Source organism: Pieris brassicae, chromosome 3, assembly GCF_905147105.1.
Source record: "Pieris brassicae chromosome 3, ilPieBrab1.1, whole genome shotgun sequence".
NCBI classification, from domain to species: domain Eukaryota; kingdom Metazoa; phylum Arthropoda; class Insecta; order Lepidoptera; family Pieridae; genus Pieris; species Pieris brassicae.
In genome coordinates this window covers 6,809,433-6,832,948 of record NC_059667.1, presented here as the reverse complement: position 1 = coordinate 6,832,948, position 23,516 = coordinate 6,809,433, and the positions used below count along the sequence as shown (strand labels likewise).

The 23,516-nt window shown below is 34.9% G+C and overlaps 1 protein-coding gene across 4 annotated transcripts in view; it reads left to right on the top strand.

Moving 5' to 3' along the window:
* Positions 1-23,008, top strand: part of LOC123707407 (mediator of RNA polymerase II transcription subunit 12) — a 31,747-nt gene extending 8,739 nt beyond the window's left edge. Inside the window, exons 15-48 of one of the 4 annotated variants that reach the window (XM_045657421.1) lie at positions 685-827; positions 1,801-1,937; positions 2,331-2,413; positions 2,771-2,968; positions 3,046-3,158; positions 3,496-3,678; positions 4,164-4,308; positions 4,477-4,666; positions 4,861-4,952; positions 5,087-5,195; positions 5,945-6,162; positions 6,788-6,958; positions 7,350-7,490; positions 8,541-8,661; positions 8,796-8,837; positions 9,353-9,538; positions 9,621-9,708; positions 9,941-10,104; positions 10,456-10,579; positions 11,186-11,295; positions 11,589-11,739; positions 11,935-12,179; positions 12,699-12,903; positions 12,980-13,027; positions 13,205-13,344; positions 14,161-14,263; positions 14,553-14,651; positions 15,395-15,509; positions 16,694-16,809; positions 17,880-17,980; positions 19,406-19,703; positions 20,133-20,426; positions 21,131-21,208; positions 22,422-23,008. In XM_045657421.1, the coding sequence (XP_045513377.1) occupies positions 685-827; positions 1,801-1,937; positions 2,331-2,413; positions 2,771-2,968; positions 3,046-3,158; positions 3,496-3,678; positions 4,164-4,308; positions 4,477-4,666; positions 4,861-4,952; positions 5,087-5,195; positions 5,945-6,162; positions 6,788-6,958; positions 7,350-7,490; positions 8,541-8,661; positions 8,796-8,837; positions 9,353-9,538; positions 9,621-9,708; positions 9,941-10,104; positions 10,456-10,579; positions 11,186-11,295; positions 11,589-11,739; positions 11,935-12,179; positions 12,699-12,903; positions 12,980-13,027; positions 13,205-13,344; positions 14,161-14,263; positions 14,553-14,651; positions 15,395-15,509; positions 16,694-16,809; positions 17,880-17,980; positions 19,406-19,703; positions 20,133-20,426; positions 21,131-21,208; positions 22,422-22,643 (4,973 nt within the window). In that variant the 3' untranslated portion in view covers positions 22,644-23,008. Of the gene's footprint in view, positions 1-684; positions 828-1,800; positions 1,938-2,330; positions 2,414-2,767; positions 2,969-3,045; positions 3,159-3,495; positions 3,679-4,163; positions 4,309-4,476; positions 4,667-4,860; positions 4,953-5,086; positions 5,196-5,944; positions 6,163-6,787; positions 6,959-7,349; positions 7,491-8,540; positions 8,662-8,795; positions 8,838-9,352; positions 9,539-9,620; positions 9,709-9,940; positions 10,105-10,455; positions 10,580-11,185; positions 11,296-11,588; positions 11,740-11,934; positions 12,180-12,698; positions 12,904-12,979; positions 13,028-13,204; positions 13,345-14,160; positions 14,264-14,552; positions 14,652-15,394; positions 15,510-16,693; positions 16,810-17,879; positions 17,981-19,405; positions 19,704-20,132; positions 20,427-21,130; positions 21,209-22,421 lie in introns of all 4 variants that reach the window. The other 3 variants (XM_045657422.1, XM_045657419.1, XM_045657423.1) reach the window with 3 other exon arrangements.
* The last annotated feature ends 508 nt before the right edge of the window (positions 23,009-23,516 follow it).

Sequence of the window (23,516 nt, the reverse complement as noted above, 5' to 3'; positions counted from 1 at the left end):
TACAAATACAGTGTAAACTCCATGTAACGTCCCTCAATTTAACGACGAACTCCCTAAAGCTTCGAAGTCAATTGGCTTTGGTTGGTTTAGCTTGGCTACCATACAATAATACACTCTACATAGGATTACACCCACTCTCAATATCGATAACAATTGAGTAATAAAGAACTTTTAAGTTGCTAAAATTAGTAATTAGTGCAAGCTTATAAAAAAAAACATTTTTTTTATGTGGGTTAGTTTAAGTAACTATATAAAAAATATTTTACGTATACTCAGACATATATAAAAAAAAAACATGAAAATCGGTCAAGCCAATTTGGAGGAATTTCGTTACAAATACATGTCACGAGATAAAAAACAAAATAAATCAATGGCGCTACAACCTAATTAGGGCCTCAGATTTGTGTATCGATTTCATGGTCATTTGCCAGTTTAATAGGCAAGTAGTTGATCATTATCCTGTGCCTGACACACGCGTTGACTTTTTGGGTTTAAGGCAAGCCGGTTTCCTCACAATTCGAACGAATGTCAAATGCGCACATAGAAAGAAAGTCCATTGGCGCACAGCACGGGATCGGCTCTACGACCTCAGGGATGAGAGTCGCACGCTGAAGATAATGATTTTAATTTGTTCCACGAAATTGTTATACTTAATAACGAAAATTAATCATGGTCTGTTTGTAGGTGACCTTATATCACCGACGGAGCCCATAGTTAGTTCTGGTTCTGGGAATCACACAGTAGCCCAGCCAGTTAACAGCGCGGGCACAAATCACAACATGGACGACGATATTTTCGCTGGTATCGATTTGAAACCTAAAATGGAGGTATGTCTATGTACTGAACATAACTTTGTTTCTATTACAAATTAGATTAACCATTTTTTACATAGTCAGATTGTTCTTCATAATAACTGTTTAAAATCCCCGGTCATAGAAAAATGATAAGAGTAACAGTTATTATAAAAAGTGATCAATAAAATTGCATCAAATTTAGATGAAGAATTATTGTAGTATACGTATATATATACGAAAGAATACACGTATAATTGTTGCAAACAATGACATGAAAATAGTACATAGATCAGTCACCGTCGGACGTCAAAGCAAAATATTAAATACCACACGTTTTTTTCCTCACCACCACGATGTGGGACCAGCTACCCACTGTATATCCGAACAAATTCGACTTAGGGACTCTCAAGAAAAGAGCGTACCAATTCTTAACAGGCCGACACGCACTTGCAAGCCTTCTGGCAATTTGAATGTCGATGTCAATGTAGGCGGTTGTATCACCTAACATCAGATGAGCCTCCCGTTTGCCCTCTGTAATATAAAAAAAACCATAGAGACATCTGTCGATAAATATGTAAACTAAACAGTCAATGTCAAGTGTACTTTCGTTCTTTTGCTCTATAAATTATTAGTCGTTACCATACAACAACGTGTTTTACTTATAAATAAGTTTATAAGGGTTAACTAGGTATACGTAGTAAGAACTGAGCGCTTTATGACGTCACTAATGCATTAATAAAAATTATAAACAATTCTTTGTTTATTTTATAAATGAAGACTTAAAGTTTACACACGGGCGTAAAATCAGTGGCGATATGGGGACAATGGTGGTGGGGACGAAATCGGCTCGTAGTTCAAATCAGCAGAATCATATTAGGGTACGATTTTGCCCTACCACGAGGCAATCTAAGGTGCTCCCCAGCACTTTCCCGATATTTCCCGATAGATATTAAGTATATTGCAAACAATGTTAACAATTTTTTTATATTGTTTATATAATTTATAGGAGAATGTACGTATGGATCTAGACGACTCCAAAATCGACGACGATTTGGACAAATTACTGCAGCATATCAAAGAAGATCAGCAGAATTCGATGGACGCACCAGACAGCCCGAAGGATCCAGGGGAACCCTCCCACAGGTATGTGTATTATTTAATCACATGAATTAATTTGTATACAATATTTTTTTGGCATACCCTCTTTGCATTATATTTAACCAATTTCTATTTAGATGTGAAATCTTAACAAATAACTCACTTTTAGTTTATTTACAAAAATACATACCTAACAGTACTAAACCAATACAAGGATATCGAAAAATAATAATATTAAATACATAAAATACACAATATCGTTACTGTGAACTCACTCTACGATATACACATTCGTAGTAACAGAAGATCTGTAAGCGGATTCTGTGTGAATAATTATTTTCCATTTATATACCGTAAAGTATACTAATATTTTATGTTTAGTTACAGATACTGCAAGAAAATATTCAATAAATGAATAAATTGAAATTTATTTTTTAGTGTTAACTCACCAATGATGGGCGCTGGCGGAATGAGTATACCTGGTATGCAGACCATTGGAATGGGTCCCATGTCCGTCCCAGGTATATTTATTGTTTTCCAATGGCTCTATAACTCCAAAATTGATTGATTGAGACGATCAATTCAATATATAATAAAAAAATTTCAAACTGAATCAACTTCTTCTTAAAGCTCTGTTAAATTGGTTACAAAATATTTTTATGTGTATTCACCAACCATAATTTCGAAAATTGTTTTTTTAGATATTTTAATTTAATAGCTGAAATCGTTTGGGATGTCAGAAACTGGATACAGTAAATATTATCGTATTGACCTATATAAATATCAAAAGTGTTCCTGAAACGCGTGACTGGCGGACTGTACGTGGCTAAGCGTAATCCTATTACAATTGTAGTCAAATTTATGTAAATTGTTAGCAGGTATCCGTCCTACGAGTTCTAATGGGTCAAACACAAGTGGTACCGTGTCCCGACACTACCACTATACGATGCACTTCCCGCTACCACCCACTGAGCCAGAGCATACACCACACGATGCAAATCAAAGACACATATTGCTGTATGGCGTTGGAAGGCAAAGGGATGACGCTAAGCATGCGGTTAAGAAGATGACCAAAGGTATGTGAAAAATTCTTGAAATAGTTTTCACTCGAGCATCTTAACAATATCATTTCATTAAAATGATTTATTTTCAGAAATATGTAAATTATTCTCGAAGAAGTTTTCAATTGACGTCGCGGAAGGTGGTAAAATTAAGAAGCATTCCCGTAGTGAGTTCAATTTTGAGGCGGTGACGCAAAAGTTTCAAGTGAGTAGGACATAGGAATTAGGTCGATGGAATTTTATTGATTATCAGAAAAATATTTATCAGTTTTAACGGCTGCTAATAAGGGGGGATAATCACAATTTTATAATTGAATGAAAGTATATATCTGCCTCCCCCTGCAGAGTATAATGTAAACACGCACTTATAATTTTAAAAAAAACTATTAATTTAAGAAATCCTTACGTGAAATTTTTATTTTTACAGACGTAAAACTTAGTACGAGAAAATATTTACAATTCACATTTTTGGCTATTGACGAAATGCGTAGTAATTAGATAATAGATTTGATATGTGTTGAATGACTTTGTATATTTTATAGTCAATGTCAATGTACGAGCAAGGCGCGGTGTCGTGGGCCGTGGGCGGAGCGGTGTGTGAAGCATTGGCCGCGTACGCTGCGGGCGCCACTACGTACTTGCCGCAGCCCGAACACGTGGCGTTCGCGCTTGACTTAATGGAGATCGCCCTTAACGTGCACGGGCTTATTGAGACGTGCATTCAGGTTTGTTTCCTATTATATAAACTAGGTTCAACTTGTTGAAACTGTAGCTATTGCTTGAATCTTGGATCAAAAAAAACTTAGTCAAAATTGGTGATCCGTTTAGTAAGTTTTTGTAAATTTGCAATTAAAATTGTCGTATACTTATGAAAGTGTTTATTTATAAGAATATTCTACAAAAAAAAAATTGGTTGATGTTTAAACTATTAAAAACATTATTATTAGAAACATAATAACTTCATATAGCTGCTGTGGTCTCAGGCAGAATGACCAGTGCTGTGGAACAACTCGGCTCCTCAGCATAATGCTGAGGCAGGGCCAATTACAGTCACAGCACACACGCATTACACAATTAAACCTTTTTCTGTAAAATAAAATGTTATCTCTCTATTATTATTATTTTTTTATTTATTTTTTGATTATTGTTATTTTATGTGTTTCTGTGTGTGTGTTTTGTTAGTAATAAATGTTATGTCTATATAAAACAGATATTAAAAGAACTATCGGAGGTGGAGGCAGCGTTGACGACTCGCAACGCACCAAGCAGTGGTTTGGCGGCACCGCGTGCGTATACGTCGGCACTTGCTCTTTATACGGTTGGCGCTTTGAGGAGATACCACTCTTGTTTACTGTGTAAGTTAATTTTCTCAGTTATACTTCCTAATAAATGTCTTGATTTTGAATATATATATATAATTTTATTTTATTATCGTTAAAAATTCAATCTTTCTATTTCCACTAAAAAACTAAATCATATTTCGTGGAAACTTATAAAAATATACCTAATTTTGTTTAACATAGTATGTGTGGAGCAAACATCAGCAGTATTCGAACAACTATGCCGGCTGGTGAAATGTGTTGTGAACCCTGGGGATTGCGGATCAGCAGAAAGATGCGTCCTCGCTCAACTGCACGACCTGTATAAGGCGGCGGCACATCTGTTCCACGCCCCACATGCAGATACCTTTGCTAATGCCTATCCTAAGATCAAGTGAGTTGGTCTATAATTTCGTATTTTTTTAGGTTCTTGATTGCACTTTAAAAAGTAACAATATACAAGGGGTGGTCAATAAATAGTGCAAATGCGATACATACTTTTAATGTATAAGATTTTTAATCTTTTTTGGTATTTTTAAATTCATGTTTTGAAATTGATATTGATAGAGTTTGAAACGTTTTTTTCAGGCAAGCTCTTTACTCACCTCTTACGCCGACACCTTCGAACTTTCAATACAACCCACAATTTCTTAGTGAATTTTTCACTAATCCGAGAAAAGGTGTGTATTATATACATGTGTTATAAATTCTGGTTGGAGTAAGTCTTTTGGTATTTTGAGTATATTTTTCCACGCATAAAAAATAACTGTACTACAATAATTAATTATTTTAATTAATATTAGTCATATTTTAGGTAAAATCGAAATATCATGGGCACGCCAAGTGGCTGAATCGCCAGCAAATCGCTACAGTTTTGTGTGCTCTGCAATGTTAGCTGTTTGCAGAGAAGTTGATAATGATCGGTAAGAACTTTCGGTAACTTTAAGTCGCGATAACTACGTTAATCTATGTACTCAATGACTATAATTTACCTTATAATTGTGCCCATAGCGACGCTCAGATACAGGACGATTCTAGACAGTTCTTATATATTTCAAAAAATTATATAATAATTTTATGTTGTAATTCGTTTTATGTGTCCACTAACAATATCTAACAAAGCGTATAAAATTTTATGCTGAATACTTGTAAATTTGAGTGTATGTTATGGTTTAAAGGTGAACATTAAATTTATTGTTTGAAATTCACAGAAGAAAATCACAATCAAAAAATCATTTATTTACCGTCAAAAAAAGAAATATACATTAAATGCTTCTAATTTTACATTTTCTGCCAGTTCTCAAATCGAGGGCGTAGAACGGAAGAGAAGAACTGGCAATAAACTTTCCGCCACTCTGTTTAATCGTCAAGTTTTTTTGTTATACACAACGTTTGTAAGGAGCTGCAACCATTACACCATGTTCTACATAACATCTTAAGTAACAAATAATAATAAAATAAATTAAAAACAAAGATTTGTCTCAGATTGTCAAAGAACCTCAATCAGCTCTATCCAATAAATGAATAAATCAAATATTAAATATATGTCTATGTCTGTATAAAGTAAGAAAAGCTCTCAAAAATAATAAAGAGACACAAAGTGCCTACGTAATACTTGAAAGGCCCCATTATCTATATCAATTAAAGATTTGTGATAAAAAAATATTAACAGTGTGAACGAGATAGGCGTTCTATGTGCGGAGATGACGGCATGGTGCAGTGGTTTGGCCGCTGAATGGCTCGGAGCCCTAGTGGCACTTTGTGGAGCGCAACACTACCCTCCTAATGCTGCCCACGCCCCGCCACTGTACCCTGATTTGCTTAATCATAGGGACTTACACGATGCAGCTGCTCATGATGCACTAGCTGTCTTCACTTCTATACTTGTTGGTATGTATCTGGCCTTTAAAGGATTTTTGCCGAGCTATTTTTTTGCAGTACCCATTGTATTGCAAAAAAATTGCTCGGCTCTTGAAAATGGTTTAATTCTTGAATAACTTAAATATTTATGGGTCCATCAAGAAAAGAGCGTACCAATTCTTAAAAGGTCGGCAACGCACTCGCGAGCCTTCTGGCATTGAGAGTGTCCATGTTTCACTTAACCAGATGAGCCTCTAAAAAACTAAATCAACAAATTTGAAGTCACCTCACTCACGATTACTATTTTTCATGATGAAGCCAATCTTAAACTTTTTTTATATCCATTTCTACCACATTAGGTACTTTAGTCGATATAACACATGAAATTATATATTTTTTTATATTCCTCTATACAACTCCTGTCTAGCAAACTTTACAAGATTATTTGCAGTTCTTGGTATCGGCACGTAACTTGTTAGGAATTTTCATGGGCGGCGGTATCACTTAACATCAGGTGAGCCTCTTGCCAGTTTGCCTGCTATTACATAAAAAAAGGTTGAAAACGCATGTAAACCTTGAATATCAGAAAATCTAAAACTGGCTTCTGCGCATCCAACAACTGACGCTTCGAGAATGATTCGTCACCTTGTTGCAGCTCGTCATTGTTTCTCACTTGAGGACTTTGTGCGACACGCGGCTTTGCCTTCCCTCGTAAAGGCTTGTAACGCCAGCAATCATCCATCAGCGCCATCGCCGGATGCCGGCGCACGTCTGACCTGCCATTTACTTCTGAGACTGTTTAAGACTGTCGATACGCCGCAGCCAGGTAAGAATCATCATAAAAAATCAGTCAACTCTTCCGTGTCTTTCTGTCGAATTGTGTTTACGCTGTGTAGAAATGAGATGGATGAGTACTTTAATTAGAAGACAACATACAATTGTTATCTGCTGTCGAATAAAAAAACTACTCTAGCCTAACATTTTTACTTGGAATCACTACATAATCATACAAAAGACGGTCTCTCGATCTAATTCTGCTTCAATATTCTCAATTACCTCTTAGATTATTCTTACTGTTGTAAACCTCCATTTTGTAAAGTATTCCCACAGTGATGATATTCAACAAACACGTATTTGTCGTTATTTGATCAGAAGCGGTAAATAATTGTTCTAATAAAAGTTTTTGTAATGCATGTCCCATATTTATTTTTATCTAGGACTGTACAGTGTCTCTACATCTCCCGGACCGGGCGGTAGCGGCGCTGGAGTTCGATTATCATGCGATCGGCATTTACTTGCCGCTGCTCATAAGAATATTGGGGTTGCACCCGTTTTGGCCACCCTTAAGGCTATACTAAGTAAGTACAACAAATTGTAATATATTCCAGTTACAGTGCCAGATACTTTTCTTTGTCTGTAAGAGCGTCGCTGTCACGGATATTAGTATTGCCAGTAAATAAAAATTAACCATTATAAGGGGAATAATTTGTCATGCAGGGTAACTTAATAATTTATTGAAATGTCTTTTTAAACATGTAGCTAGAAATTACAGTTCTAGGCTTAAATAAATGTGACACAAACTTAGAAACAACTGATAGGTTTTGTTACCTGTACTATTAATATAATATCTTTAAAAATTTCTCATCAAAATATCAGAATCTTTTGATAATTAACTTTGCCATCGTAATTAATATTGCATGGAATAAAACTAAATATTTTAGTTGGATTTTATTAGATGTTGGTAGATAGAAAAAGTATTTATTGTACGCACGTAAAAGAAAATAAACAATGTCAGTCTGATATTTCAGAATGGCGACGTTTGTACCAATATCAGCCGGTCAAGAAAAGTACTCAAACTTAAATCAACTTTTAAAAGTTCTCTAAGATTGGCATGGCATGGCATGGCATGGCATTTATTGAAATGAGGATTGTGGCTTGAGATACCTAATGGAATACGGGCGTTATTGTCGGGTGTAGGGAAAAATCTGACGTATATTACGTCGTACGTACGTCGTCGTCGCGTGTCAACTCTGATATCAATCAAACGGAACGCTCAATGGTTTCGTCTTTCGTTTTACATTCTCAACTCTCTTAAGGTATAATAGAAGAACGTCTTGATGAAATATATTTGCCTGATTTAGACAACTGTCTTAATTCTTATAAATCACTGGAAAATAAAATACGTTTTTTTACATTGGGTTTGAGGTTTGATATTAAGGTTTGGATTTTCCTTTAGTGGTTCGATATATAGTTTATTTATTTATTTATACTTTGTTACCATAATATACATTATATACAAACAAAAAACAAAAAGTAAGTAACTTATGTGTAACCTGCATGACTAAAGGTTACATAAGTTATTAGGCAACAGGCGGCATCCATATTCTATGTAATTGTTTTCCTTGTAGTGGTCGGAGATTCAACAGCACGTGAGTCTGGTAAGCCGAGTGGAAAGAAGTCAAGTGAACTCTCCCATATACTTGGAACAAGTGATACGGTCCCTAGTGACGCACAACTTGATCTATTGTCGTGAGTATTTTCTTATTTATTTCCAAATACAACTTAAAAATATTTTACTATGTATTTTTTGATATGAATATATTTTGATACTTGAAATCCGGAATGCGAAGAACGTTATTGATTAGCAATGTTTTCGTTCATAGGATGGTAGAAACAGAGATGAATGGGGGCCATAAAACGCCTAGGTTTGTTTTCTTTCCTTTTTTGAGTTCAGCACCTCATCCCCTCATTCACAGACTAAGGGTGGAGTTCATTTCACTTGGGCTCATGGAGTTTCGTTATCGTTGTTCCTATTGAAATTCCATTCCAAGAGATTCTTTTTGGATTGGACTCTCAGCGTCGATAAAATTATATTGGAACAAAGATAATGAATGTCTAATGTGGTTAAGCTTTCAATGGTTTGTTATTGTTTACATGTACTAAAATAAACACCATTTATAAACCTACGTGTATTCAACTTGTTATTAATCTGTTACAATAGAGGACGCACTTTAAAAACACCCCTAGATAATAAACCCCCTTTAATTACCCTGAGTCATTGTATCGCTTTGTCGCTGTGCCCATTTTTATCACTCTCCCTAAAACATCTTTTGTATATACCAACTAAACTTTCTGAAATGGGATGTTTCTATGTAAATAACACAAAAATCCTTTTAAACCCATTTTCTTAGAAAATATTTGAACCGTTCTCGAATTACAGAGGGAATGGTGGTGTTGGATCAACATTGCTAGATTCGTCACAGTCTTTGTCCTCTCTTGCGAGGAGGGTTCTAGTTGAAATCTGCTCTGAAGAATGGGTTCTACAGAAATGTTTGCAGAACCCAGACGAATTGTATCAACCCGATATGCTGCTTGACCCTGTCCTTACACCACGACAAGCTCAAAGGTATGATCCAGTTAATTCTTATTTTAGTCCTTATGAATGTTGTTTGGAAATTTCAGCGTTTCTCAATGTAGCCATTTTTCAGATTGCTACACATGATATGTTATCCGGACTCGGCAAGTCACACGCATCCCGATCTTGACCAGAAAACTATGATAACACGTCTGCTAGAGGTATCTAACAATTCAAATAATAATTAGAATCTATAATTTTTTTTATTGAAAAGTTTTATATGCTGCTTTAGAAAGTGGCTTTTAATGAAAAAATTAATAAGATTTCTAATATTATTTTTCTATAACATTTTCATACTATCATTTCGATACATAATAATTACCTAACTTTTCTATATGACTTTGGACTTTGATCCTCATACTATAACTTACAAGTTTTATGTATATTTTTAAGAACCTGGAACAGTGGTCTCTACGTATGTCGTGGCTAGACCTGCAGCTAATGTTTAAGCAGTTCCAAAGTGGGTCATCGGAATTGAGCGCGTGGCTTGATACCGTCGCACGCGCAGTTATCAACGTCTTTCAGCAGCCAGCACCACCACCACCTGATAAAGATAGGTAATGCCTCCAGAGGATATGAATTGTTTGTAATAATAATTATGATGGCATGCAGATAATTTTGTCACGATGCAGAAGCATGTCACGCTGAGAATAATTGCGCTGTTTTATATAAATATAATAAATTTTATTTTATTTCAAATTAATCCTAAACACTTGGTGGTATTTCACTGGAGTAATTATAATACTGGTTACCAGATCTCAGAAAACGAAAATTCTATTAAAAATATCCTAACTGAAATCGATTTTTTTCTGATGTTAGCTTTCAACACTGAATAAAATACAAAATTGTCAATTGTCAACTGATTCAATGAGATACTTCAGGTACTTCAGGTGATGTATTTATTGCAGAATGGGTACTGAGCGCGGCGTGGTGAGTACCAGTAAGTGGTCTCAGTCTGTGTGGCTGGTTGCGCCACTTGTCGCGAAGTTGCCGCCTGCTGTACAAGGCCGAGTGTTGAAGCAAGCTGGACAGGTACAATATGAAAAGCAAAAACACCTTATAACTTCAATATTACAGAATTTTCCGTTCTTTTATGTTTCCCTATACATTTAATAACTGTTACGAATAGTAAAAAATATGTAAATTAGTTATCAATTCTTAGGCTAACTACAAAATTATCTACACTAATATTATAAAGGAAATATTCGGATTTCTATATACATATTTGTAACGAATATCCTCAAGAAGTGTACCGAGGTTAAAGTACAGAGTAATGTATAAAAGTTAGTGGCAGGTTTTAGCTCTTCCCCTTAGATTTCTGTATTATGTTGTCAATCTAAAAGGCAAGTAGATGATCAGCCTTCTCCTGTGCCTGATTAACGCCGTCGACTTTTTGGGTCAAAAGCAAGCCGGTTTTCTCGCGTTGTTCCTTCACGGTTCGAGCGAATGTCATATGCTCATATGTAATGTTGTAAGTAATCAAACCTCCAAGTAAATTATGCTGTGTTTATAACAAAATATTATAAAAAGAAATGTTTAGAAGTGTAAACCTGTTAGTATCAATAAGTGTCAATATTTCAGAGGAGTTATGTTAAAATATAATTTGATTAAGTACATTTTTTTACATTGTTACAACAGATCCTAGAGAGTGGTTGGGGTGCCGGATGTAGTGGTAACTGCTCAGGTGGTGGTGGCGGAAGTGGTTCACATCGGGACTGCAAGAGCCACCAGAGTCCCAGTTACAAAGGGTAAGTTGTTGTTGTTATTATTTTGACATTCAAATAATTATCTTAAACGAGATTTTATACGAGTTACCGAGATGCTAAAAAAATTGTAGTACGTTTTTCGTAGATAATCAGGTTTTGAAATGAACTTAAATGACTTGTGATGATGTTTTAATAGCGTTTATTATGTAGCGAACTTACACGGAAGTCGATGTTTTATTGTTACGGGAAATTAGTAGAAAAACATGCATGAATCGTTTTTAATTTGAAACAAACAAATATACCAGAACACACGTTCAAATCACACGTTTTAACAGATCAGCAGGCGGCGGTGGTGGTGGCAAGCGCGGTGTTGGGAGCGCAGCGTGCGGTGGATCATGCGCGTGCGCAGCGTCAGCATTGAGACTAGCAAACGAGCCATTATTGTCCCTTGTTCTCACCTGTTTACGACACCAGGATGATCAGAAGGTATAAAATATTACTGTATATTTTATGGTTTGATTGATTAACATATTTCTTTCGATAGTTTAATCAAAAATCTTTTTCAATATTACTTTGTATCGTTAATTGACATTTTTGGTCTGTTATTTATATTTTTCGATGTACAATCTTGTAACTTATGTAAGTCTTATTTACACTAACGTTTGTCATGGTAACCTCCAGGAAAGTCTGCTCAGCTCGATCCACGCCCAACTGCAGCACTATTTAAACCACGCCCGTGATCACGAACGATCAGCTTGCGGTGACACCTGGCAGGAGGAAGCGGCACCCGAGGCTTTGTTACTGCGATTCTCCCTTGCTGGAGGAATGTTTGACGCCATCCGCCGTTCCTACCAGCTGACCTCGGATTGGGCAGTTCTGCTGACACAGCTGGTTGCCCATCAAGTTATCGACGCATATAACAATAGGTAGGTTTGAGAACTGGAGGATTAGGCGGTTTGTGTAAGAGGAAATGAATGTAAGAAGTTTGAAAGTCTATACTAGTGTGATGAATTGGTACTTTTAAATGACTGTAAGTGGAGATCATGTAATAAATAATTTTCATACAATTATAAAGCAAAAGGTTATCTACTATATAGGTGACGGATAAACAGAAATAATTGGAACTGAAACAAAGAACATAGAATTATGAATTACAGACCTAAGTGTTTAAGTTATTTTAAGTTCAATTATATATAGTAATGATATGTATTTATTAATGTTTTATTTTATTTTATAGTTTAATTTTTAATCGGCAAATGCGGCTATATTCAGGTATCTAAAAAATCACCTCATCGGTGTCGGGTTATCACCTCGCATTACATTGTCACAACGCACGCAGCAAGTCCTCCTAACATTGTTAAATTTGGTCACAGAGTAAATTAGCGCACTTTTGACTTGCTGCGTGCCCGCAAAGGGATTGTCAATCTACAGTAAATTTATTGTAGTCTGTGTCGCAGCAACTTGTTCACGACATTGATCGACATGCTAGCGACTCTGATACACTCGACGCTGGCTGAAGGCGGTGACGATAACAATAGGAAGCACTACCAGAACCTGATGAAGAAGCTCAAGAAAGAAATTGGCGACCGACATGGTCCCAGCGTACAGGCTGTGAAACAGTTGCTACCGCTTTCCAAAAATACTGTTGAGGTGTGTTTTTGTCCATATTTACGGTAAATGGGTTGTATTTTTTGATATATGTGTTAAAAATTTAATATTTTGACAGGTTATCGCCTGCGAGAAAATTACGAGTTTTGACAGTGACAAAAAGCAGGTTTGTTAAAATTATATTCTAAATGAAATTGACTGAACATTAGGTTTTGTAAAAACTTGAAAGACACTTCAAGTTTGACGTTTTACGCTGACTTTTATGAACTGTTATATTTAAAAACGAAAAGACCCATGAGTCGAATGTATCAAAAACTATAAAATTAATATTTCTAATCGACAGGGTCTCCGACTAACAGACAAGTTAGCAGTATCAAGTTGGGAGCTAGTAGAGGGCGGGAGAAATCCAGCTCCACTCTCGTGGACTCTCTTCGCCGCCACCAAGATTGAGAGGAAACCGCTCACTTATGAAAACTCACATCGGTATTTCATCTTTTTTTTTCTCCCATATAACATTTACAACAATAAATACGATTACAGTTCAGAAGGTATTGGGAGACTGGTTTCCAAACTAGGTAAGTACCTGTGATATGGATAACCAGGCTTCCATTCACAACAAGGTCATATTGAGTGGTAACAAAAAATACGTACATATGTGGGTAGGCAAACAAATTTAACGTTTTAAATAAATATGTCATGTTCGACTCTGATCGTGAGTCGAGAGAGGTTAATGTGCCAGAACCTGACCTTTGACCTCTTTGATTACCTTAGCACGAAAGTCAAAAACAGGTTTTTACTATCCCTACGTACAATTTTATGTCCCCATGTTCATTTTATGTTCTTTTGTCATATGTTGTGACTTGTTCAGTCAATTTTAGCCATGTAAATTTAGTTTTTGTTCGAAGTATAATCTACGGTGGCATCTATCAATATTTAGTTACACCGGTCTATGATAACAATGAAAGCAAGTTTTAGCTGTCCTTTGGATGTACTTTATATTCGACGTATGAACAAAATTATATGCAAACACATGATCCGCTAAGGACGCAAATCGATTTTGATTATCAATGGATTTTTATGTGCACATTTAAGACTGAAGGAAAATGTTATAAACCGGAATGCCTCAGACCCAAACGTGTAAAGCGTATACACAAAGTTGCATCCAAACTTGATATTTTTTGTAGAATAATTATTGTATGTGTATGTGGTTTATAAATTGATTATTTTCGTATTGCAGTGAATAAAACCCGCTAGCCGTAGTTATGTAGAGATATTTTTATACGATTATTTTTTGTATAGATTATTGAAGTACCACACGCACAGCTTAGTGAAACCGCTCAGCTACTACTTGGAACCATTGCCGCTTCCTCCCGAAGATTTAGACAACAATGACAGCAAACAGGTACTCTTGTACTTATTATATATTTTCATGTAAGAATTTCTTATTTGCAGTACTTTATCGTCGAACTTTTGTAGACTTAATATCATATATTTGTCTATACTTAATCAACTCCATGATCAAGGATTTGACGTATACCAAAGGTTCCTGGAGAATGTATCTTCAGGTTCGATTTCCAACGATTCATGGATGCATAGAAAGACGCTGAAATATTGCTATTAAATTGAGTGATTATCAGGATCATCCTTATTATATCCTTATTATCCTATAACCTTATTATATATTATTACAGGACAACGGAAGTCTGGATTCAAGTCCGACGGGGTCTGGTAAGGGCCGCAAAATGTCCTGCAAAATGAACAAGATGAAGAAATCAAAACCAACAACTCCGGTGAGTACTAACGACAATATCTATTACTTTTACTTGCATATGGCCCATGGCTTTTTACTTTTTACCGCAGTAAAAAAACCCCCGGTAAGAATCCTGTCTATTATTAGGGGTGTTAAATTTCGTTATGTACTTGTCGCAGTAAAGAAGTTAAATCAGAGAGTTAATTGAATCACTAGACAGTTAATTAAATGTCGATATTCCATCAAGTCGCTAGCATTTTGATTTAAATAAAGCAGCGTCGAAAACGTTTAACTATCTGTCTGACCGAAAGCCAGCGTGTTGATTAAAAATGTAAAACAAGAGTCCGCCATGATTATTTCATTTGTTATTGTTATTTCTATGTGATTTGAAGAACTGAGAGCTTGGATATTCCGTGCTTTGCTTCATTGTAAATGGTTAGGTTAGGTCTTGTTGTCTAGGAACGTTTAGGAAAGTGGTTAAACCTTTCGTTCACTCACTTGTCTGATGGAACTTTAGCAACTTGATTGAATATCGATTTTTATATAACTGTCTAGAGATTCAATTAACTCTCTGATTTAACTACTTTACTGCGATATACCTATATTGATTGTCGTTAAGATCCATAAAAAAGAGAAAATAACCTAGGAAACATGTTTACATATTTACTCCAATACAGTTTAGTAGTTTGAGGTTATATAATAAAATATTCCGTATTTTTTTTTAGTTGACGGGTATTTCATTTTTTTTTATACTCTATATATTTATCTTTGTGTTTTTGTCAGACAAATGGCGTGGGTGGGGCAATGGGTAGTGGGATGGCGACGCAACAACAACCGCAATTTATGCCGCAACAACAACAGTGGTTCCCACACGGACAAAACTACTATAATCCATCAGGTTTGTTTATTTGTTGTTACGTTTTTCAAGAACGTAAAAAGCACGGAGGGTAGACACAAAATTCTATAGCAAAAATGTTTTTATATACTTCTGTCTCATACTAATTAAATATATAATAGTATTTTTGTTCGTATCATTAAAACATTACTCTGTCAGTCCTTACAGTTCGATAGCTGTTTTGCTTATACACTGTTCTAAAGCAACATTCGCTGTTATTCTTGGATACTGCTATACTGGACAAACGTCCCAAATATAGCGTTTGTACAACCCCATGTTTTTCAAATTCGTTTTCGTTTCTCAGCGATCGTTCTCTTTTCTGGGCTGTTACTTGTATAACAAACTTAACAAAACTCTAAATATATATCCTAAAACTAAAAAATATGTTAAGCAAGTAGTTCATAAATGTTTACTTACTTTGAACTATGACCAAACGGAAAATCTGCTAGATGTAATTTTTACATATATTAATGGCGTGTGCCTGATACACACCCACACACTCCCTTACAACACTTACTCACACACACACACTCGTGCACACCATCTCTCTTTATCACATACACACACTCTCGCACACACCCCGTCACATACACCCATACAAACTTTATTTCTACTTCTAACTAGTGGACTGTTTTGTTTTTCTTTCTTTATTTAAAACGTTAATTTTGTTTACCTATCCAAATATGTATGTACTTTTTGTTACCACTCAGTATGACTTTGCTGTCTGCCTGTTTACTGTATATGTATGCTGGAAGCCTGATTATTCATATCACAGGTTCTTACCTGGTTTGGAAACCAGTCTCACAATACCTTCTTAACTGTAATATTATATTGGAGAAAATAAAGAATCATCCTTAATACTTACTAAAATATACAGAATTTATAAAGATTTATCGAGCGGAAAGTGTAAGACTATCACTAGATTTATATATAGATAGATCAGATATCGGAATCAAGAAATGTTTCATTCAACCCTTGTTCGTAGCAATATCCTAATAAATTGCTGATTGTTTGTCTGGCCAAAACTCGATGAGGGCTGTCTCGATCTGGCTAATTTTGATATTGAAATATTTGTGGAAGTCATCTGTTTTTAAATTTGACCTTATCATCTTAATTTTGACCACAAATATATGAGGGTGATATGAAGTGTACGGCTTTAATAGTAGTAATAAAAAATATTTTTTCAGCGGGCGTCAACCCACGCGGCGTAGTTCCGCCCACAAATGCCCAAGGTGCGTCAAAGCAGGCGCTCAGTAACATGCTGCGGAATCGATTCCCCTTCTCACAGATGACACAAATGCAGGTTGGAATACCATTATTACTTTGATAAAGCGAACTTAGTTATTACAACGAACTATAATGTACTGTAAATTGTTATACTAATAAACATATCAATGAATCAATATTAAGGTGACTTGAAAATATCTCTGTGAACTTTTCATTAATATTTCACATTATAGACGAGTCGATTTCGGTGCCTATGAATCCGAAACAAACGAAATGTTTGCGTGTACATTTACACACGTAAGAAGCGAAACTTCTTTATGAGCTTACTTTTCGAAAAAAGATCTACTATATGCAACTTTACAGAAATTAGTTAAATAAAGTTAAATCAGATAAAGTTTAACAAAAGGCTTTTATTATCATAGACATGAATCCAAATAATACAATTATTTCATTTAACCTTATTACTACTAAGATTATTACAGAATTTTATTAATTGTAATAGAATTATTACTATCATTGTTATTGTTGTTATATATTTTTGTTATTAATGGTTTCGAATCTCTTCGAATCAACCGTGGTAGGGACAAGAAAAACATGGCTCGTAACGGAAAAATATGACGCGTAACCGGAAAATGTGACAGTATTTTTTTTCGAACGCCGATATAGAAGTTTCACTTCAATAAATGAAAACCATAAAGTATGTCCCTGGGTTCGCTATGAGTTCTTTTCCTTGTTTAATAAGGCTAGATTTTATTAAAATTATACAATAATGATGTATAATATTCTTACAATTAATTTATGAAGCAGTTAGTTTGGAAAGTTTATTTTAAAGTTTTGCCTCGGCATGGACACAGACTTTGCCTCCTCGGATTGTGTTTGTCATTTGACGGTTGACTTACTGTAGTTATCAACTTCAACTGCTGTAATAAAAAAAAACGATTTAGCTTTTTTCAAAGAAATAAAAATACATTCATTTGATTAAAGCAAACATATATATAAACAATACTAACACAATGACTTTAATTAGAAATGGGTACTAGTCAGCTTTAACTTAACCAAAACTGATTTTCAGTGGACCGTTGAAAATTCAATTAGTTTTGCTTTTTGGAGTTATATTTAAGTACTGTATGTTTTGAAAAAATACAGCAGAGTAGTGGATACCCGGGAGCTCCTCAGCCTCGCGGTCCTTTCCCACGTCAGGCAATGAGGCAGATGCAGCCAAATCAAATGGGACAGATGCAGCCCAAGTGAGTTGTTCTAATATAATATATCAACTACCAAATAATATTGAATCTTAAGAAAACACTTTTTAAACGGATTGAAGCTATGTATTATTATTATAAACATATAATTATTTACATAATTTTAAATTTTTCCGTGCTTCCGTTTCGCGTGCTTTACAGCGTGCGTGGTCACGGTGACTGAAGACAAATGGTGTTGAATGTCAAAAGTATCACAGCTGTAGTGAAAGTTAATACAAAGCTTCAATCCGTTTAAAAAGTGTTTTCTTAATGTGTAAAAGCTATGTTAACAAAAGACAATAATATTGAATCTTGTAAATTAATCTAGTCTATTGTAGAATATAATAGTTGGAGCAGTCTTGATTTACCGATTTTACCGTCAACCCTCGGTCGTGTGTTCAAATCACGTTTGTGTATCGATAGTCTTTTAAGGAAAACAATGTGTTCTCAATTTTTTTATCTAATCTACTCGTACTTTGCGTCTTTAATAATAGAATATAGAAACTATAACACAATTCGGAAATACATAATAGAATAATGGACAATAAAAGTTATAAGTACTCACGTAAATGGATAACCCCATTTGCTCTAGGGTTCGCAACTGTACGATAACTATCGTACATAGATAATTTTATAACGATGCATGATGGTTAACTACGCGGGTTTGATCGATATTTTTTAATGGGTATATAGAACTGGATACTGATGGTAGACACGGTAATTTTACAGCCCTGGTACGATAGCTCGCTAGCTGTATAGGTTGTAAACACCGATCATATGATGAAATAACAAAAGTATTCCCACATCCATAGATTATAATACTATAGAATACAGAAGAGGGCTCTGACTCTGTAAATTCCAATAGTGATCACGATCTCCAGAATATGTTTTTATATTGCGATCCCAAGGTTGCAGCTTCTGTTTCTGATATTTATTTATTTATTTCGTAACCCTACAGCCAACATAAATACAACAAAAAGCAGTTATATTAAACATATACCCAAAGATGGAATACATAATATATACAAATAATGAAATATAATATTAAGAATAATTACGCAGAAATTGCACATAAAAGGTTAGAATCGTTATCGGAAGGTATATAGGAAAATCTCGCTTTAGGAAGTTACAGAGTAAGGCCGCTGAGCTTTCTTCAAGCGTCTACACAGTCCTAAAATTAAAGGCAATATCGGGGAAGTGGTGGGGAGCACCCTGGATAGCCTCGTGGTACTGATTCGAACTACGAGCCGAATTCGTCCCCATTGGGACCATTGTCCCGATGTAGCCACAGATTTTAAGTCCGTTAAATTAGTTGTCTAAGTTTGTCACAACCATATTTTGTTAAGAATAATATTAAATTTTGTTGCTTTACGATTCTTTCGATTACGTTTTGGACGTTAGACATAAATTAGGCTTAATTAATTATTACAGCCAAATGAATCCGATGAGCGGAATGGGCGGTATGGGTCCCATGGGACAAATGGGTGGAGTTCAAATGGGACCGGGACAGATGAGTGCCGGCCAGATGGGCGGTGGACAAATGGGCAGCGGGCAAATGGGCGGCGCGCAGATGGCTAGTGGACAAATGGCCGGTGGGCAAATGTCCAGTAGTCAGATGGGAGGAATGGGTGGGCAAATGTTCGGAGGGCAGTATGCTGGTATGCAACAGAGTTATGGTGGTTATGGACAGCAGATGATGCAGGGTGGTCAGCAACAAATGATGAACCAGGTAAACCGCCTACGATCTTAAATATATGCATACATTTTAATTATTATTATTTTATGTAATATAATAGCGACGATACATTGTTTATGGAACATATGAGCAGCGCTCTGTGGATGTATTTGAAACTTTCGTAGTTCGATTATTATCCGAGAAATTTATTTTATGTATACATAAGATGTATAGAAAATATACGCTTTCATATCTCTCGCTTATACTTATAAAGACCCAAACATCGCAGAGTTTGTGGGTTGCATATTAATTTTTTTTAAAGAACGGGCGGGAGCCTCGCCTTTATTTATAGATGCTGTCATTTTAGCTAACGCTGGCTTCTTAGTTTGATAATCGTTGTGAACCCGGACGATAATTTAGTGGCCAGCATATTTTTTAAATATATTACCTATCTAATGTGTTCTGTTTAATTTAATTATTCAGGGTATGAGTCAAGGCGTGAACCAAATGTCTCAGCAAGTTAACCCAATGAGTCAGGGAGTTAACTCCATCGGACAAAATGTGGGACAGATGAACCAAGGAGTGGGGCAGTCTGCTCAAATGCCACAGAGTATGGGGCAAATGAGTCAGGGAATGGGACAAATGAGTCAATCGATGGGGCAGATGAGTCAAATGGCACAAGGGGGTGGTATGGGTATGAATAGTCAGGGTGGCTCAATGGGACCCCAAGGAGGCAATGGTATGGGAGGTTTTCCGGGGCAACAATCATTCCAACAGGTATGTACATGTAGTTATGAATAGAATATCATGATGATGATCTGGTCCAGGGATCTACGTCTAGATCTAGGGCGAATATATACAAAATGCTTATGGTCAATCTTAACTTAAATTGTTTCTAGATAGTAGTTAAATAGATATCTCTATAACTTTTTGTTAAATAATGTAGGATTGTTGGCTAACATTGTAACGGATTCCTATTATATCCGGTTATCAAAATTAAAAAAAATTAGGTTGTCTATAAAGTCGCACAACGGACGATAATTTTACGTAATAACGTCCTAAGAAAACATTGATGAAAATTTGCATACTTTTATGAATTGAATTGAAGTATTATCACTAAATTAACATTATTTTGTGTAATACAAAGGAGTTAATTAAAAAATTACATTCTTTTCGATAAATGAACATATATTTGCACGCTATTTAATTTTTTAACCCTAATTATGCATACTAATTACATTAATTATAAATGCGGCACAATACAAGCGCTTAGGCTAATCCTGCCTCTCTATTGCTTGTTCCGCACTCTCGTACGCTCGGCTCAGGCGGAACGTGACAATGAGTTTTTTTGTACGTTCAGCCAGCGTTCATCGATTTATAAGTTGTCAATCATTATATCATAATTATATTCAAAAGAATCAGGAAGTAGCTTCCTATAAGTGTTTCAGTCATTGTCATATTAATCACAAGGAAAATTTCAGAACATGATGAGCGGTCGCGCAAGTCAAGAAGCATATTTAGCGCAGCAAAGACAAAACGCCCGCCCACAGTATATTCAGGTACATGTATACAAATATTAGAATACATTAAATGAATAAGGACTGGGGAATTACTTGTACACACCGCAAGCTACCCGCGTTTAGCGCGAATAAACAATACATAGTTTGTCATACGTGTAAAACACGATGAAAGAAAATGTTTACATGTACTAGTTAGTGGACACACGTAAGAAGTAAAACTTCTTTATGACGTTATTTTTCGAAAAAATTATCTATTATATGCTACTTTACAGAAATTGGTTAAATAAAGTTAAATTAGATAAAGTTTAACATAAGGCTTTTATTATCATAGATATGAATACAAATAATACATTTCTTTCATTTTACCTTATTACTACTAAGATTATTACAGAATTTCATTAATTGTAATAGAATTATTACTATTATTGTTATAGTTATTTATTTAATTTATATATGGCTTTGAATCAACCGTGGTAGGGACAAGAAAAATGTGACGGTAGATTTTATTCCAACGCCACTAAAGAAGTTTCACTACAAAAAGTGTTATTTAGAATAAATCATACGAAACATGATATTAAAAAACTATTGTTATTGTTTGCATTATCGATTTTTTCATAAAAAAACAATAAAAATCACAATATTATTATACGTCAGTATTTAGGTCATATATTGTTTTTAAAAAATAATATATGTCTATTTGTGTCATTTAGGAATGATAATTATAACGTAAAAAATATGATGTTTGTTTAAGTGCTTACAAGCTACGACTAGGGACAGCCGCCATCTTGCCTAGTGAAGTGTAATTTGGCGGGTTTCTTGAATTTATGAATGTATTTTTTAAGCCAATACTGAACAGAATTTAGAAAAATCTAATAAGTTTGTAAAGCTCATAGTGGGAAAATCAAAGACAATACTGGTACGAAACTGGTACATTCGAGCAAAAAGTTATCTAACCGGTTTTAAGGTATATGCTAATTTGTCTTGTGTGAATATGTCCAGCGAAGCACAAGCCATAATTTTGCAACTGGCTAAATATTTTTTTAACTGACAAATTATGTTTAAATCCGAATTACAAATGTATTCGATTTAAAAATGAGGCCCTCTGAGCTCGATGTGATAAATAGGTCGTGTTTAACCGAGCTAGCTAACTAGCGCTTTATAATTCGTGTTGTACCTAAGATATTTGTTTTTGACTTCTATTTTTTTATGATTACTTATATATAGAAATACTTTACATTTCTTTATATTATAGCAAGCACCAAACGTGACAATGGGTGGTATGGGCGGTCCAGCTCCGCCCTACCGTGGAATGCAGCCGCAACAAAACGCCCAATATCAGCAACAGATGACGCAACAGCAACGCATGCGACAACAAATGCTTGCTATGCAGCAACAGCAGCAGCAGCAGCAACAGCAACAAGGGCCTTTGGTGCAGCACTTGCAGCGGCAACAGTACCAACAGCCATATCAGTGATCGCCTTAAATTAGGCTAAAATGTGTAAATCCCCTAAATTGGGGCATGGGGCAGATCGTGTTCAGCTAGCCTGTGCCTTGCAAATTTAGATAATTATAAATTAGTCATTTTACAATTTGTATCACATTTTTTTATCAAATTGACTGAATATTATCAGTGTATCACTGAAAATAGACATTTACATTCATTATTAACAATTACATAAACGAAAAACCGATTGAGAGGGATCTTTAATTTTAACTCCAATTTTCTTTCATACATATGCGTCCAGTTGGATATGTATAAATGATAAAAGAAAACATCTTTTAATTTTTATTTATAATACTTTCAAAGAAATACACATACATAAATTGTAGCCTTGTAAATTAGGTATATTAAACTGTTTTAATAAATTATTTATACTAGTTATTAGACATTTAAGTTACATTGTGTATAACTTCTTTCAAAAACATAGTATATTTTATTACAAATCATGTAATCATCATTTTCGCTAATTTGAATGTATTAATTTTTAACATAGCAACATTTAGAAATGATTTAATGTTCTGATGTTTTATAGTTGTCAATATAATAAAAAGATTAAATAGCGAATAATTTTTGTAAGTAGTGTAGTTTTAAGTTAATAAATTAGCTTGGATGTAAATAATTAAACTATAGGAAGTAAATAGGGAAATACATTTTTTGTTTTTTTTCAATGAGTTTTATTTTTAGTTAAGGACTACTACTAGCTTAACTAATTTATCGAATGAAGGTGTAAAAATAATGTTTATATGATGTTGTCGACTGAATTTCTTGAATTTTTTCGCACATCAGTTTGTAGATATTTCTGATTTTGCATTAGGGTGGGTAAAAGATTTTTTTAAGTAATCGATT